At 40.9% G+C, this 18,787-nt stretch overlaps 1 protein-coding gene across 5 annotated transcripts in view; it reads left to right on the top strand.

Moving 5' to 3' along the window:
• Positions 1 to 16,247, top strand: part of wnk3 (WNK lysine deficient protein kinase 3) — a 60,779-nt gene extending 44,532 nt beyond the window's left edge. Inside the window, exons 11-25 of one of the 5 annotated variants that reach the window (XM_084428343.1) lie at positions 633 to 3,977; positions 4,424 to 4,464; positions 4,570 to 4,699; positions 4,792 to 4,908; positions 5,048 to 5,149; positions 5,664 to 5,712; positions 5,914 to 6,066; positions 6,286 to 7,904; positions 8,294 to 8,534; positions 10,977 to 11,059; positions 12,156 to 12,484; positions 12,574 to 12,809; positions 12,918 to 13,016; positions 13,536 to 13,717; positions 14,704 to 16,247. In XM_084428343.1, coding sequence (XP_084284469.1) covers positions 633 to 3,977; positions 4,424 to 4,464; positions 4,570 to 4,699; positions 4,792 to 4,908; positions 5,048 to 5,149; positions 5,664 to 5,712; positions 5,914 to 6,066; positions 6,286 to 7,904; positions 8,294 to 8,534; positions 10,977 to 11,059; positions 12,156 to 12,484; positions 12,574 to 12,809; positions 12,918 to 13,016; positions 13,536 to 13,717; positions 14,704 to 15,150 — 7,173 coding nt within the window. In that variant the 3' untranslated portion in view covers positions 15,151 to 16,247. The other 4 variants (XM_084428345.1, XM_084428344.1, XM_084428347.1 and 1 more) reach the window with 4 other exon arrangements.
• The last annotated feature ends 2,540 nt before the right edge of the window (positions 16,248 to 18,787 follow it).

The following is an 18,787-nucleotide window of genomic DNA, read 5'->3' as shown; positions in this document are numbered from 1 at the left end:
ACAAAACATTGCAAAAATATCTTTCCAAGAAATTTCAGTAGACAAAAAATAAAAAAAAATCCAGACAACATGATCTGTGGAAAATTAGTAGTGATCTAGGGGCTTTATACAGCTTTTTACAGCGGATGCCTTTAAAAACAAGGTAAGTATCCCTCACAACCTCGCTTTCATACCTGGCATGGTGCTGCTCTGAATAAGGTCTATTGCAGGGAAAATATTTGCCAGTAGGAATACATTGATGTGATTTAAAACCTTTTTTTTTTTTTTTTTATGCTCAAAATTGCATTTAGTATAAGACCGCTTTAATGGTGGATTGGTCTGACCTGAACACCACCTGTAATGTCTTTCATTCTTAGAATACAGCTCCCTCTGATCTGAGGTGGTGCATAACCAAAAAACAACAGCATTGATCGTAGTATGAACAGTCTAAAAATAACCTAATAACTGCACGTGCAGAATGTTGTTTCATGTCTTTTGCTCTCCTAAATGTCTTGTTTCCTTTGGATGATTAATGAAGTGCACTAATGCTTCGCTCTCTCTTTTTCTTCCTCCCCCCACTACTTGCTACCCAACTCCATGATCTGGCCTATCCATCCTTCCCAAATAATTTCCAAATGTGTTTTTCCCACCAGCCCCTTCCACCATACTCAACAGATGTTACATCCTCGCAAATGTTACACTCCCGACCCACTGATGCTTCCACTCCTCACAGTTCTCTTGTACAGTCGCAGTCATACATCCCCCCAATATCACCCCAGGCACCCATGACTGTCCTCACTTCCTCCATCCCCGCTGGAGAACCCATAGCATCATCAAGCAACAACATGCCACCCATGCAGACCCAAACTAGTATTGCTCCCGTTCAACCTACTGATGTTTTGCCCAAGCAAACTATTGTTCAGATGCAACAGCAGGAGATGTCAGATTTGTCCGGAACGCTGCAACTGAACATTCAGCAAGCGACACCACAAAAGCAGGCAAATATAATGCAGCAGCAGCACCAGACTGTGGTCTTGCCGCAGCCGACAGACCAGGTTCAACAAATGGCCGTTTTGTTACAACAGCCACAGAACATAGAACAACCCCAGGTGGTTCTGCAGGAACAGCCACCACATTCCAGTGCATCTCAGCAGCCATATATCCCATTGCCACAGCAGAACCAGCCAACAATGTGCAATCCACAGCAAAGTGAGCTACAACAGCAGGTGTACATACAACAACCTCCAAGCAAACCCCAACAAGTTGTGATACAGCAGTATCAGCTGTCAGTACAACAGTCCTCGGTAGAACAATATCAACACCAGACTCAGCAACAACAGGCACAGCAAGTTTATGTGCAACAAATAGCTGATTCACAAGAGCAGGGCATGATAAAAACCATGGTACAACAGCCACCGGTACTTCAAACAATCCAGCAGCCATTGCAATTGACGGAGCAACAACAACAGCAACTTCTGATTAGGCAACAAATTGAGCAGCAACAGAAGGCTGTTTTGCAAAATCAAATGGAGCAACAACATCAACAACAACAAGTTTATATTCAGCCACAACAACAACAACAAGTTGAGCAACAACAAATTCTTCTGCAGCAACAACAAAACTTGGCAGTTCAGCAACAGATAGAGCAACAGCAGCAAGCATTACAGCAACAAAAGCAAATAGAACAGCAGCAAAAAGCCATTTTACAGCAACAGGTGGAACAACAAAGACAACAGCAACAGGCTTTGTTTCAGCAACAGCAACTGGAACAACAACAAGCTCTATTGCAGCAGCAGCAACGTGAACAACAACAGGCTCTTCTGCAGCAACAACAGTTGGAACAGCAAGCTTTGCTACAACAACAGCAGCAACTACAGTTAAAGCAGCAACAAGCGCTTTTACATCAGCAACAGTTGGAGCAGCAACAGCAGGCTTTGTTTAAACAGCAGCAACAACAGCAGCAGCAGCAAGCACTCATTCAGCAGCAGCAAAAGTTAGAGCAAAAGGTACTGCTGCAGATGCAACAGCAGACACACATTGAACAGCAACAAACTTTACTACGCCAGCAGCAACAGCAGCCTCAGCAGATAGAGCAACATGTTTTACAGCAACAGCCACAACTACAGAAGCCGACAGATCAACAATTGCAGCAGCAGATTTTTCAACAACAGACTGAGCAGCAACAACAGACATTGCTACAACAGAGAGAGTCACAGATGCAGCAACATCTTCTGATGCAACAACACCAGATTGAATTACAGCGACAACAAGCTCTACAAGCCGAGAAACAACTGCAACAAGTTTTGATGCAGCAACAACATATAGAGCAACATGCAGCTTTGGTAGATCAGGCACACCTAGGGAAATCACAGCCTCCTGAGATGGTCCAGCAGATTAGTCAAATGCAGCACTCTCAACAAATAATGTCCCCACAACCTCAACCTCATCTTTCTCAACAACAAACTGAGCAGCAACAGGTCTTGATTCAGCAGCAGCAAGCCATCCTTCCCCAGGCATCGCATAGACCTTCTCTGGTAGATTTACAAGTTCCAACCCTGGTTCAAGCGGTTCCAAAAATGGTTAGTGCTCAAATACCTAGTCAAGTTCCAGCCCCAGTACTCATCCAGCAACAGGTACCACCTCAGATGTCGGCTCAACCTTCAACGCAAGTACAAATCCAGAGTCAAGGGGACCCTGGAATTTATGGTCAGATTCCCCTGCAGACTCAAAGTCATCCTGCACCACAGTCAATTGGAGGCCATATTCAAGCAGGCCAGCTCCAAGTTCCACAACCGACCCAACAAATCACATCTCCAACACAAGTTCCCACAGCACAACCCATTCATTCGTTTGTACCAACTCCAACACAAATAGTCTCACAAGGGCAAACCCTTCCATCCCAAACTCAATTGGTACCACCTCAAGCTGCAACTTCTCTCCAATGTCAAGTCGTGGTAGGGTCACCTGCACCTGCTCCTCTTGTGCATTCTACAGTGCCGGCTGCTTCTACACTTATGCCCACACAATACGCTCAAGCACCTGTCGGTCCGCAAACCATTCAGTCTCTTCAACTAGACCTCACACAACCTGTGAAACAACAACAACAACAACAGCCACCTGTGCAGCAATATCAGCAAGCAGTACTTTCTCCGGTGTCACATGCGCCTACCATCAACCCAATGGCCACTTCATCAATGCAGTGCTATTTACAACAGACAAACCAATCACAAATGCAGGCTCCTCCAGTCATCCAAGCTCAGCAACATCCAGTCAATGTGGCCTCGATGCAGGCAGTCTTGAAGCCCATGCCTCCAGTGCAACCTCAGGCTACCCAACAGCATGAGCAGCAACTGCCTCAAGCCCACCATGTGCAGCAACAGCAATCGCTCCACCATCAACATCAGACCCAACCTGTGCAGCAGCTTCTGCCCCCTAATGCTGTTCTACCACAAGATCTCCACCAACAACCTTGTCAGCCTCAATCAGTGCTCCAGCATATGCTCCCGGTAAACATTGCTCCCAGTCAGGTTCCTCAGACCCAAGCTAGAACGGTACCTCTGTACAGTCAGGTGGTTTCGTGTCTACCACCCTTGCCCCAGAACCAGCAGAAACAAACTCTTCCTGCTCAAACACACACACAGACTACCATGCAGTCACAAACACACTCAAATGCACCGGCACAGACCCACATAGAGGCTACTGGGAGTTTCGAGCAGCTTCATTACTCCCAAGCTGCCTTTATACCATCACAAATCCCCCCAAGTCCATCTCGTTCTTCCCTACAGCCCTCTGCCACTCTCCCAGCCCTACAACCAGCTGTCCCAGTTTCAGAAATTCCTGTCCCAGCAGAGGCACAGCTAAACCAGGCAAGGCCTGCTGACATGATCCCTGATTCCCCTCCTACCGTCAATGCTTCACAGTCCCATGACTCTAATGGCTCTGTGTTGCCCACCACCTCGCTGGCAGAAAGTGATGCTGCATTGCTGGGCATTGCTCAGGTACAAAAGCACTTTATATTAGTTTCAAATATATAACATATTAGCAGTGAGCGAGTTTATTGCAATATATAAAAGTGACCCATATACGTGTATGTGAAGGTTCTGCAGAACAGATTAATGAAGGTAGAAGACAAACAAACATCTCTTCTAACTCTGTTAACTTGAGATGCAAGACCCACTACTTCTTAACACATCTTAACACCTGCAAAACCAAAGTTTAACTTACAAAAATCAAACCAAATTTTTGTCTCTTGAATTCAGGACAGTCATTTTGTTTTTGGTTTACACAAAGTATTGTTTTCATTTTACTTATGGAATTTTTTATTATTTGTTTTATTATTTGCATAACTCATTACATAACTGATGTTTTGTTTTTCTTTTTGTGTTTCCGTTGGTATGTTGTGGTTCCTGTGTGTTTGTTTGTGTCTTTTATCTTGTCTAAACAGGAGAGCCCACATCAGTCTGCCAACAGGGGCTCCTCATCAGGGTAAGTAGTTTTATGTACTTTAAAAAAAAAAATTTGGTATACATTTAACTGTGCACAAACAGATCTTTTTAAAAAAAAAAATCTTTTTACATTTTATAAATCCAGGTCTGTTCCTGCCAATGGAGATGAGGCTCAATCGCTGTGGGCCAGTGGAAAACTAGATAAGGTAAAATCTCAGAGGAGATCATCCTGTCAAAAGACTGAAAAAACTCATTTTCAACTCAGCATGTTGCAGGTATGTAAATCACAATATTTATAATAATTTCTGAGCTTTACTTTTAATTTAATTAATTGAATCATATATAATGAACACTGTCTATGTTGTAGGTCTCAGGAACAGGGGACAACATGGTAGAGTGTCAATTGGAGACTCACAGCAACAAGATGGTCACATTCAAGTTTGACATTGAGGGAGATGCACCTGAAGACATTGCAGATTACATGGTGAAATATGTTCAGCAGCTATGTGAATCATTTGCTTCTTAAGAAGCAACATATTAAGTGAATTTGTGATAGCTTGTTGCTTTTGCATTGAAGTATGTCTTCACTGGTAAATAATATCCTCTCAATGTGTTTTGTTTAGGTGGAGGAGGATTTTGTCCTTGAGCCTGAGAAAGAGAAATTTGTTGGGGAGCTGAGAGCTATAGTGAAGAAAGCTCAAGGAATACTTAGCACTCAGTCACAGGTCTAACCCTAACCTAATTTTTTGTTTCTGAAATGCCATTGAAAGTATGCTAACATTCAAATGTTATGCTCACCAAGGCTGCATTTATTTGATCAAAAATACAGTAAAAATAAGTTTTGTTTTTTTAAATGTATTTTTATAATTTATTCATGTGATGGCAAAGCTGAATTTTCAGTAGCCATTATTCCAGTCTTCAGTGTCACATTAATCTTGAGAAATCTTTCTAATATGCTGATTTGATAATCAATGTTGAAAACAGTTGTGCTGCTTAATATTTTTGTGGAAACTGATACTTTTTTGGGGGATTTTCTTTGATGAATGGAAAGATCAAAAGAACAGCATTTATTTGTTCACTAAATAATGTTAAAGTCTTTACTTTCACTTGATAAAAAAAAAACTGTAATGTGTCCTTACTAAAAACTTCTTTCATTTTTTCTTTTCTTTTTTTTTTTTTTTTTTTTTATTGACCCCAAATTTTTGAATGCTAATTTTATGAGTTTTTTTCCTGTCTCAGACTGGGTCCTTGGAGCAACTCCATGTGAGCACCCCATCCAGTGCAACAAGTGTGTATAACCTTCTGACCTTGTCATAAATGAAACTGAAGAATAAAGTTTGGATTAAAGTTGTATTGTCTTTGTAACTTTGGTGTCTTTTTATCTTGATTAAAATAAAAAATAAATATTTACCAAGACTTTTTTAATTGTACACTGTTGTTACAGTTAGTAGCAAAATAAATGTTCTGTGTTATTCTCCTATTTGCGAAGTGGATTCAGCCCCTCAGTCTTCCCCCGTGGGTCGCTGGCGATTCTTCATTAACCAAACCATTCGCCATCGTGACTCACACTCCAACCAGGGAGCTTCCACTTCCCCACCAATGGGAGAGAGCCTAATTCCCAAGTCCATAGAAATGGAGAAAGGTAGAGAATTCACTTTGACGCACAGTACTTTTTGTCTGGTGTGAAATTTGAAATTGAAATTGCTTACATAATCCAAACTAAAATGGATTGAGTGAAAGTTTACAACATTTCTGTTGTTAATTTCAGCTAAGATAGCCATATAGTGATGATAATTAATAAGATGGATATTAATTAGCATGACATCTGAAGAATTTTCTACTCTGTCTAATGTATTATCAGATCATGAGAGCCCTCAGCGCTCAGAGTCTTTTGCTGGGATAGCATCTTCCCCAAGTTCTTCAATATCTGCATCCTCTCCTCTGGTCTCTACTGTATCAGCCCCTGCATCCATGTCAACCTCGGCCATTGCTGCCCAAAAAGATATAACACCCTCTGCCTTGCCAACAGTAGAGCAAGTCTCCTCTGCTACCTTGACTGCTGGCTCAATCCCTGTCATGGCTTCTAGCACCTCTGCTGCTCCTTTCCCTGCAGTCGCAGCCCTCACAGGCTCCAATGTGGAACAAGGAGATGCTGCAGTTAAAGGTGAGGGTGAACAGCCCGTCTCTAACTTGTCTGCTTATGGGACCCCACCAGCATCTCTGGTGACCTACGCTGATCCATCGCAGAAATTGCTAGTTCAAACCCAAATGGCACCCTCACAGACATCAGATATACTTCAAGAGACCCAGACACTACAGTTAGCAATGGCCACCACCGAACAGGCTCAGCAGCCACAGATTACACCTCATCCAGTGCTCCAGGTTGCTCCACAGCCACCTATTCTCCAGCCTAGCGAGTCAAAAGCACTATCACAGCCGATACCAGTGGAGACGGTCCCTTTGCAGGGAGGCCTTCCAGCTGCCCAAGTTCAGCAGGTCCCTCACCAACAAGTACATGTTGATTCTCAACAGCTAGCAATGCAACAGACCGCATTCTTGCAGCAACATGGCCTCCAGCAAACAGCCAATGCCGAGCAGATCCAACACCACACGGTAGAACAGTATGTGTCTCAAGAAACCACGCCGGCCCCAACGATGCTGTCCATGCATCCTCAGCATTGCTTCCAGACCCAGGATCCCCTACAGCTTCGAGCTCAGTTTCAGCCTGTAATCCCGCAGCAGCTCTCCACAGAGCAAACGCAGATGTTACTTCAGCAGGTACCGCATGATATGATGCCTATGGCACAAACCGTAGTGCCTCCGGCTGTGCAGAAGCAGGCATCTGTCCAGCAGGCGGAGTCTGAGCTGTCCACTGGTGAGGACACCGTCAGCCACTCCGCCCCACCCCATCCCTCTTCGGACATCTCTCTCCCACCCCTCCCACTCTCTGAAACTACTCTTCCTGCCCTCTCCCATACATTCACACCCTCTCCTGCCCAGCCCTCCTCGGTTGCCGAGTCAGACAGCGAAGGCCCGCCCAAAATCGAGTTTGTGGACAACCGAATCAAGACTTTGGATGAGAAACTGAGGACTCTGCTGTATCAGGAGCACAGCGGCAGCGGGGCAGCTCTGGGAAGTGGCTCCACGGGCGGCCCTGCTCCTGCCCCATCGGGATCTGCTGCAGCCTCCACAGCAGTTGATGAGTCTTCAGAGCCCCCCTATACGTTCTCCCCACCTCCTGTCACCTCCTCAGACACCTCCCCTCACTCCACCTCTTCCACCACCTCCTCCACCACCCCTCGTTCTTCCTCCACCTCCCCAGATGGAGAGCGGGAGAGAGCAGGTGAGGAGGAAACAATCCCCTCTGCCGTGCAACAACAGCCTGCATCATCCTTCTCCTCTACATCCCCTCCATGCTCCCTCCTTTCCCCTCCACAGGAGCCTGGATCCCCGAAAGTGCCCAGTGAAACATCAGTAAGCGTAAGTGGGGTGTTTATAACAGATCAGTGGCAGGAAGCTAATACATTTTTTTCCCCAATCCATTTTATTCAAAAACCCATTAAAATGCAGTTCATATATCCCTTGAATAGTGACTATGTTTTTTCATTTCTGAATTAAAATTAAATTTGTTTTTCGGTGGGACATAAGGTAAAAAATGTCAGGTATTACAGCTGTCCACGTGAAATGAAAATTAAGCCTTTTTAAAGAGAACTTTATTAATAGTTTGTCATGATCTTTTATCATTTAAAAAAACTGCTTATTTTTATTAGAAAAACTTTAGTCAAAATGTGTTTTTTCATAAAGACAGAGAGATTTTATTTTCACATCTTACGTTTGTTCACCTCCTGTTGCTCACATGTTGTGTCCAGGCTCCCCCTTCCCTCCCTGGAGATGTTCTTTTGCCTTCCTCTTCTCAGTCGCCCATCCCACTGTGGCCTGGACAGCAGCAGCATCAGCACAATGAAGGAGGTGGATATTTTGGCCTAAACCTGACATGTCCTAGTATCAGAAATCCTGTTAGCAAGAAATCCTGGACTCGCAAATTCAAAAGCTGGGCATGCAAACTGCGCCACTCCGCCAGCTTGTTCAAGAAGCCCAGAGTCCAGCAAGGTAGTGTCCATAGGAAGCACGCAAGAGAGAGCGAGTGAGGGATGTGGGTGGGCACTGACCTAAAACAAATGTTTAGATTAAAATGAATGTAGACAATAATATAGCTGAGTCTTACCTTGCTAGATAGGGATTTCTTAATTTCTAAAAAATACTGTTAGAATTAATAATTAGTTATTAATCCTAATAGTCTTTCCATGGTGACGTGGTTGTTGCTTTGCTCAGTCTGTACTGATATCATTACATCATCTAGCGATACATTTTTCTTGCTTGAGTTTTTGTTTAAAAGGAATTGTTCTGCTGTACATTAACATTTATGTTGTAGCCTCCTTTTTGTTTTGTCTGCATGGGTTACCCAGGGGTAAGAACAGAGGAGTGTAGAAAGGAAAGAGAATCTAAGAGGGATGACCCTTGTGCGTCGCACCTGGATCTGAGTCTCCATCCCCAGCGTATGCAGTGCAGTATTGCGGCACCCGTGTCCCTCACCTTCTTGCACCCTGCCTCACTCACCCAGAGCACCTGCAGTTGCGAAATAGCACCCTTGTTTACAAGTTACACGGGCCAGACTCTGAAGTTTGCACCTGTTCGTTTTTTATTTGTTTAGGAATTGAAGAGGCGTGATACTAGATACTACATATTGTTAATCATGCCCAATCTAATTAAATTTCTGTCCATTCTAATGCAAAAATAACAGCTGCAAACTTTTTTTTAATACTGAGAAATTAATCTGGCCCTCATTACATTTTTGAATTTACATTTTATGCACCATTGACACTGTATTTATATGAATTAACTCACTGAAGCTTTAGCAAGTAAGTAATTCTAATGTCTAGTAAATCGAACAGCTATTTTTCAGATGCTAGCAATCCATTTTTCATAAAAGCGTAGATTTTTATTTCTCCCTGAACTTTAGCTCATATCCTGTTCTTTCCTATCTGGGCAGACTTTTAGAAGGTTTTATTTCTTGTATTTTTTTGCATGTCCTCCATGGGTTTGTTTGGAATGGAATACTAGCATACTGCTGTCCTTACAGTTTTTGTTTAAAAACTGGCATGTGAAAAAGTACACAGTATGCACTGATAGACATTTCAGCATTTCATTATCATAAGTTTGGGGTCAGTAAGAGTTAGAAGAAATAAGTAGTAGAAATAATTAGAAACTAGCACTTTTATTCAGCAACGATGCGTTAAATTGACCAAAAGTGTCAGTAAAGACTTGCATTGTTAGCAAATATTTGAAATCACATTTTTAAATATATTTAAATAGTTACGTTATTAGTATAATGTTTCACAATATTACTGTTTTTACTGTATTTTTGGTTAAATAAATGCAGTCTTGGTGAGCATACCCCAAACTTTTGTACATTCAGTGGCATGTTGGAAATAAAAAGTTCAATTATCTAGTTTTGTAGTACAAATGGCAGTCTAATCAAGTAATGAGTCAAAAAAGATTAGTGTTAGAATTTGCAGATTTTATTGCTTAAATTATTATTTCATTGAATGAAAACTGAACATTTGCATTCTATGCACAGTATAAATACTTAGTATAAGAAGTATGATGGGATACAGTATTCCTTGTATTGTTCTCTGCTTGTATTCAACACGTTTTAGTGAAAATGTAATATCTAAGTCATCTGGATGTTCCATAAATACTGAAAAATGTTATACTGGGCAAAATATACTTGCTTAGTATAAGTTATAAGGTAGTATGCCATTCCTAACATAGCCTACATGTAATATATCATCAGTCTAAAGCAATAGTTTTAAGCAATTCAAGCCTGACAGACTGTACATATTCAACATGCGTGTGTGTGTGTGTGTATGGCTATGTATCATGAAAAGCACCTTAGGACCATCAACTAGAAATAGTCACTGGAATGATAGTGTTTCTGTAAACACACCATGAACACGCAGTAGATGTAGATTCACACATGCTGACTGGTATCACTGCCGCTCTCTAGGGAGTGATATTAGAGTCTGACAGATGAATGCAATCATGTGAGTGTGGATGGATGGGGGCATACTTCTGTTTATTACTCTCTAATGTTTTAGAAGTTATGGTGCAGAGATTGTTCTTCCATGAACTGGCTTTACTGTTTGTTAAATCTGCTCCTTGCCACCCCCTCCCCAAACCCATTCCCCATCACACTGCGTCCACTCAGCATGGCATTTGAGATGATAATCATATCCGTATTCATGTCCACCGACTGCCAGCGATGGTGTAATTTGACATGCTAACTCTAAAATCTCACCATGTGAACATGCATGGATGCTTGTTAGTCAAAGATCTGTTGTGTGATGTAGTTATTAATGCCATCTTCCTGTGTCTGTGGTGTCTTCTGTTTGTGTGTGTTTTTTTTTAATTATCTGTATATTCCCATTTCATTTGACTATTGTCATTGTGTTCCCTCGTCTTTGCGTCTCTCTCTTTATTCCTTCCGATAAGATGGCAACTTCAGCCAAGGGCTGGAGGAGGAGAGGGAGGCATCTGCAAATAACCAACCCTGCTCGCACAGAGGGCGTTTCCAGGTACTGCCATTGTTCTGCCATTCTCATTTTGCAATAGCTCAATCTTTTCAGTTTCAGTTCAGACAGGAAGAAGTATAAACATAGAAATGCTGCTGGGAAAATTTGGAGTTTGGAAAATGGAATTATTCATTATTTTGGTTGAGATCTAGAAAAAAGATAATGTCATATTTCTCCAACTGACAAAGGCAGATCTAATTTGACAAAAGATGCACATTAAGTGTGAAATTGCTCTACTTCATCAACAGTGCACAAATAACTAACTTGTATCATCAACATTTATTATTACAACATATTTACACTACCCTTCAAAAGTTTTTATATTTTTGAAAGAAGTGACTTATGTTCATATTATTACAATTTAAAATATCCATTTTTGTTTTATCTTTTAAAATGTAATTTATTCCTGTGAAGGCAAAGCTAAATTTTCAGTATCATTACTCCAGTCTTCAGTGTCTTTTGATCCTTCAGAAATCATTCTAATATTCAGATTTGCAGCTCAAGAAACATTTCTTCTTATTATTATTCTTATCAATGTCAAAAGCAGTAGCGCTGATTAATATTTTTGTGGAAACTGGTACAATTTTTTTAGGATTATTTGATGAACACATTTTTTTTTGTTGATTTGCAATCTTTTGTAATGTTAAATGTATTTACTCTCACTTTTTATCAAATTAATGATTCCATACTGAATAAAAGTATTCATATTCTTTAAATATTGCTGACCCCAAACATTTGACCGGTAGTGTATATAAAATCAATAATAACTTGCTTCCGCCATGATTGTTTGAATAACGCTTTCCATTTACAACCTTATGTTGTATGTGGTGTGGTGTTAATGTGCTTACCTTATAGAATGAATTCTATTCTATTCTATTCTATTCTTACCTTATAAACACAATGATTCCAACATGACTAATAAGTATGAGATCACTGAGTGACTTTCTCTGATGTATGACAAGTCCATCCAATCCAATTTTTTTTAGCTGTTGGTCAGTTTACGCATATTGTCTCTTTTTGTCTTTATTGTGATCACAGTTACCACAAATAATTAAAACTTTGTGAAGTAACTGCTACTTCCTATTCTCTTTTCTTGTAGGTGATTCCAGTGTCCCAGTCCGCAGAGCCCCTTTCACAGCAGGAAGCTGCACCAAGCCAAGGCTTCACGCAAAGAAAAGTTGGCCGTTTTTCAGTTACACAGGCCGAACAAAGTGAGGAAAATTTGACGGACAGCTCTCCTGTGTCACCTGACCTGGAGCGAGAGAGGAGGAAAACGAAAGGGAAGGATGGTGAAAAAGAGGAGAGGAAAACTACAGTGTCCACCCACCCACCCAGGAGTCACGCACGCTCGCCCCTGGGCAGCAGCGACGATGAGAGCGAGGTGGAGGATGAAGATTTGAGGAAAGAGCTCCATAAGCTGAGAGAGAAGTGAGAGCAGTTGAATTCTGCACTGCTGTTCTTCTTATACTAATACTTCTAAATCTACTATTACTTCCTCCTCTCTTTTATCTTTGTAGACACATCAAAGAGGTGGTGTCCCTGCAGGCACAGCAGAACCGAGAGCTGCAGGATTTGTACAGGCAGCTCCGCTCTCTGAAAGACCACAGACATCCCCTGTCCATGACCCTGCCCCGAACCTCTCCTTTGCCCGCTGCACCCCTCGCCATCTCCCCACGCAGGCCCCGACCCGCCAAAGCCAAGCTCCGGCCCCGACCCCACTCTCACATGGATAACAACGGAGTCACACACCAAGGTAATGCCATAACGAAGAGTTAGAATTCGCTTTTTTTTGTTGTTTTGTTTGTTTGTTACTATAATCCACTTTTATGGTTTTCCTGTTGCTTTTAAAACACACACTCAGGGAGTCTTCAGCAGTCTAGTAGTCATTCTGGTAGGGAGAAAAGCAGGCTTCACTCATACTGCAAGCCTGAGAAAACTCCATCACTGACTGCTAATAGAGGTACTAAAGCTATAGAACATGCTCAAAATAATAATACATTACCATTCAAAAAAAAAATTGGTTATAGAAGTTTTCTATTAATGCTGTTCTTTTCAACTTTCTATTCATCAACTAATCCTGAAAAATATTTATCAGGTTTCCATAAACACATTAGGCAGCAAAACTGTTTTCAACTTTGATAATAATAAGAAATGTTTCTTGAGCATCAAATCAGCATGATTTCTAAAGGATCATGTGACTGAAGATTGGAGTAATGATGCTGAAAATTCAGCTTTGCCATCACAGGAATAACAATTTTAAAAGTATTAAAATAGAGAAGTTATTTTAAATTGTAATAATATTTCACAATATCCAATACGATATTTACTTTGATCAAATAAATGAAGCCTTGTTGAGCATAAGATACTTTTTTACAAAAACTCTACCTTATCCTAAACTTTTGAATGGTATTGTAATTAATGAGGATTACGTTGTCTTTATTTAATGGCATCTTTAACAATTCCATCATTTTGTTTTCAGACCAGAGTCCTTCAGGCCAGGTTTCTGCCAATAGAAAGAGCACATTCACAGATGAACTGCACAAGCTTGTTGATGAGTGGTCAAAAGAAGCTGTTTGCCCTGTTCAGCCTAAGCCTTCACTGAATCAAATCAAACAGATCCAACAAGTGCAGGAGTTGGGCGGATGGGGTCAGACTACTGAGGTAAAGCATTCATGCAACAAATACAGTGTCTCCATTTGCACTATCCTGTAGCCTATAGGTTAAAATATTTTGCTGTGATTATACAGTGGGATTCAAAAGTCTAAAGTTACGATCACATTAGTGAAAATTTGCAAGCAAAAAACATTCCTTGTCTATTGTCAATACAATAGTGTAGCAATGTGTGAAACAACTTGAACCCGTTGCGAAATCTGACAGGGAAAATCTTTCACCCTCCTGATTGCGTGGATATCTAATGACTGTTTCGTCCACAAAAACTCACGAAAACTTAACAGTGGTAATCATGACTTCACCTTAAAGGCACACTATGCAGTTTCCGTTTTTCTCAAACAGCGACCCCTAGAGTCACTGTGGAGTACTTGTATTTAACGTTACTGTCGTAAATACCACTCACGCAGAGCCGTCTCTGCACTCTTCCGACCGCGCTTTCTTCATCGACTCTGACATGATTCCCGTCTGAAATGCGTGCTAGTGTCTTCCAAAGAGGCTGCTTCATATGTTGTTGATGGATGTGACGTCGTGCCTTAAAGCAAGCCGTGATTCTCGCGAGATTTGTCGGGGCGCCACCTCTCAAACTTGCATTGCTGGTTTTGCGAGCGGCGTCACCCTCCCGCTTTGCTATCGAGATGATTCGCTCTACTACGAGTTCATTTACCTTCGAAATCATTTCGAAGCTGTTATATTAAGGTACAAATCTTGCATAGTGTGCCTTTAAGAGCACTAGAAAAGAGCAAAATAGGAGCATTTTCAAGTAATTCAATACCATTACCACACCTGTGTGCTTAGACTCACAGACTGTGCTTGTTAAAAATTCACAAGGGTATAAAGGTAAACTAAAACTTGATTATTTTCAGATTTAGATACAATTTTAAGTCCTTGATTTTCAAAATAGTTTCAGACGTTTGGATTCCTCTGTATTGTTATTTGGGATGCTAAAAATCCAAGTAAATAATGTTTCTATCTTGCAGACAACAGCTTCAACGGGTTGGTTTTCCGGGGCTCCTTTAAGTACTCCTGTATCAGTCAGCATGACTACAATGGCGTCCACCCCCTATAGTACCATCAGTGGACAAACGCAGGCGCCTTCAACGAAATTTCCCATCGCTCCTCTACCCCAGCAGAATGCACATCTGCAGTACAGCCCGTGTCCCCTGCACCCGCAGCAGGTCCAGCTCCTGACAGGATCCCAGCCCCTGGTGTCTGGCACGCCTCCCCCCAGCGCCTCCCCCTCGCTCATGACTGCAGCGGGGTCTCCTCTGCCCCCCGCCACCAGCATCACAGCTGCCTCTGCCCCCGCCGCCGCCACCACCAATCAAGACACCATTTTCTGCTCGTGCTCCACCTCCGCTCTGCCCTCCAGTGCCAAACTTCACTCCAAACCCTCCACGTCCACCCTTCCTTTAGGACAGCAGTGAGATGAGGTCTGTTTGAGAAGATGGAGAGGAATACCCGATGTACATCCTGTACAGGAAGGACATTAGTAGCAAGTGGTTGCGTGTTGGTGTGTGTGGGTATGGGGGTGTATAAATACTGTAGTGTGTGTATTTGTGTGAGTGTGTGTTTGTGTTGCATTTTTCAATACATATCCTCTGTGTGTTTCCCCACCGTCAAGTTTTATATCTGGCTTAGTTGGACCTGAACTCGCCCTATATAGAGAAATTTTTTGAGATGAGATATGATCCTCTTTGTTTTTATTTATCAGTGCTTCAAACAAAAGGACTATTTGAATTTTAAAAAGTGCAATTAGTAAAGATATTTAAATTCTTTTCTGTGTTGTTGTGACGTGGGTCTGTATAGCTTAAAAGAAATATTTTTTTATATATACGCACAGAAACGACAACAAGCAGACGTCAGCAGTGAAGCGCCATCTTAATAGAGCACAACGGATTCTGCCGGTGGCGAGATCAATCGCATGTTCCAGCGCAGAGCATGGTAACCCTGCAGCCATCATCTTAGCTACGAACCCAGTCGAAAAGACGTGTTGTGCACGGATAAGGCATGCTTTTCATGTATTATATTTTACGATGATAAATAGCGGTAACGTTTTAGATTTAGCCAAGATTTTTTTCTAGAATAACAAATAGCCATTGACTAATTCCTTTTACGATCCTGCAATTGATTCTGAGAAAAAAACAGTTCTTCAGTTCATTTGATTTCAAATGAAACTAGCTAATATGATTGCAGTATTTTTCACTAGCAGGCGTTCATATTTTTAAGGTTTACACTATTAACATTAATCCCATGGTGAAGAGTGCAAGACTAGACGGCTGTTTGGAAAGCTCAAGTGAAGTGAACGCAGCTTGTTCTTGTTCTTGTCTATTTTTGCACAGTCCCGTTATGTGCTTCCGTGAACACCGAACTGTGATCTGTGAACTGTGAGTTTGCTTTTTGTGAACGCAGCGCATCAGCAAAACACTGGCAAAAAGATGTGTTCCTCATTGAATCCGGCATTTCATCAGATACTGCTCTGGTGCTAAATAAGATATAGACACATACATAACTGCCATGCAAATTTACGATCGGGAGAACATTCAGAAATAGGCTGCCTTCTACGGTGTATTTTTCTACACTGATCATAAAGCTTATATGTGATTCATCTAGACCCAAGATATCAGTGCCCAGACTTTAAATCAGACCTGTAACCAGACTACTGAAGATTCAGTCAGCATTCAAAAACCTGCAATGCCCATATACAGAAAACTGGCTGTTTTTAATGTTTTGTTGAAAAAAGGAACTGAAGGTTGGTGTGAAAGAGGCGTTCCTGCGTTTTTCAACGAGTAGGTGAGATGGACAGGATGGAATGTATTGTGAAAAGTGCACAGGGAATGAGGAACGGATTCATTTTGTGAAGCTTTTTAAATTGTGCTAATGCTAGAACTCGTGGATGTTACAAAAAAAAGTCAACATGACCGTTGCCTACAGAGGATTGGGATCATACAGTTTCCAGTATTTTATGTCCTTTTTCTAAAGACGAGACCCACCTCCTTACAGTAAACCCACAGTATAGTGGTGAGCAAAAAGCTGTTGTGTCTAAGAAAACTCCAACGTTAGCCATTTGATCTGTACAAATGGGAAATGTAAAGATAACCCTCTGCTGAAGTGTTACAAAAATGTAATCTAAAAAGAAAGCATTATTTTTGTATTTTGAAAGGGGTTGTAAAAATGTAAAATTGTGTACTGATCAGTGTTTGAGAAAGCTGTGGTTATATAATAAGACACAAGTCCTAAACAGTTTCTTGAGTTCCCCTGGCTTACAGCTTTACCCCAAAAGTGTGTTCAAAGATTACGACCTGATACTCAATTTTTTTTTTTTTTTTTAAGAGGGATTTTAATTCAATGCAAATGATTGGGAATATTAGAAGTCAAATCATTTCTACAGTGGAGTAACTTTTGGGTGAAGTTGTTCAGTAAAACTAGGGGGACCACCAATAATTAAAGGTTATTTAAGTTAAAATAATCTATAGAGGACTAAACTTATTGCTGGTGATTTAGCGACTGTAAATGGTAACTAATTCAACTGTTGATTCTATTTATGTTTTGTAACTAATCAAAAATAAACATCAAATGTTAAATATCAAAGTGTTAAGGATTATTTTATGTGACCCAACAGATGTGCTGCCTAACATTTTTATGAAAAAATTACACAGAATTTTTTTTTTTTTTTACAAATATCTTTACTGTCATACATTTAATACATTTAGTCCTTCTGACCCAAACTTTTGAACTGTAGCTATATGCTCATAAGTTTTAACACTTCGTACTATAACGGCGTTATACCGATTACACTGCCTGTAATATTCAGTGATACCGGTAGAGGTCTCAGTGTCCTAATATTCTGAAAAAAGAGCAAGCATTATACAATCACAATATGACGAGACCTGTTTCTTCTGCCAATCTCTAATCAGTGATAGCCTAATAGGCAATATAATTAAAATTTCCATCAATGCAAAGACAAGAATCACATATCAGCTACTGTTCAATAAGAAACATGTTAGCCAGACTTTTAACCATTTGAAAATAAGTACCACAAAGCAAGGTTTTGATGTCAGATAAGAAAATGAATCAGCCTGTAGCTGCCGTAACTGTAAATTCATACAATGAAGCGTGATCTTAAGCGTTTACTCTTCTCTCCGATGGAAGTGTTTACCACTGTAGCCTACAGTGGACAGTCTGTTGAGATCAGGCATGTTCTGCTGTGGGTCCAGAAGTCGCCAAACCCCTTGACAATGTGCCTATTGTGATAGCTCGGTCTATATGCATCAATGGGGGGGATTAAGCAGTTGAGTTGGCATGGCACGAGTACAATAATGCTCTTCACTGTGAACAAGAAACCCATGCAGGACCCCCCGGCGGATGACGGCCCGCTCATAAAACTCTGACAAGATAGGCTACCTGTAGAATTATTACCACTCAACCAACCCTATGTAATTAGCATAACTAAATGTCCTGAAGGAAAGTATTTAATGGGCTTGTAAATTAGTCATTCTTCGATTAGGTGAACGTTCTGTTCCCTAGATCACTTCATTTCTATGAGTGTTGAAATGTAAATTTTGCCAAATTTGAAAGGGGAAAAAAAGCGACATTTGTAGAATTCTAACTAACTTTTCCTCTTTATATGTGTTACAGAGCAGATTGACTATTTGAAAATGTTTTTTTTTTGTTGTTGTTGTTGTTTTTGTTCTTTGATCATTTTACAGTCCTCGGAATATAGCAATTATAAATATATATAGTCTACAGTTTATTCTTTCATACTCCGTAGTCACGAATAGCAAATAGAGGGAATACTCAATTAAATTTGCGAAAGAAAGAAAGAAATTTGCCTCCTTCCGCATATATCCAATCATTGACAGAGATAACCATTCAAGCCAATCAGCTTTTAGAAATACGTTAGTGCGTCATCATACTTTCAACAGGTAAGGAGAAACTTTAAAGATTACAATACAAATCACCGAAGAATCACAAAAAAGTGAGACCGAACGATTGATCCATTTATTTACTACGCTGACAATGTTGTGTTTCATTAATTATGAAGACTATTTTAAGATGTTGAAA

Source organism: Rutilus rutilus (assembly GCF_951802725.1).
Source record: "Rutilus rutilus genome assembly, chromosome: 13".
In the NCBI taxonomy this organism is placed as follows: domain Eukaryota; kingdom Metazoa; phylum Chordata; class Actinopteri; order Cypriniformes; family Leuciscidae; genus Rutilus; species Rutilus rutilus.
The sequence above is the reverse complement of the archived record's forward strand: the minus strand, read 5'-3'. Positions and strand labels throughout refer to the sequence as shown.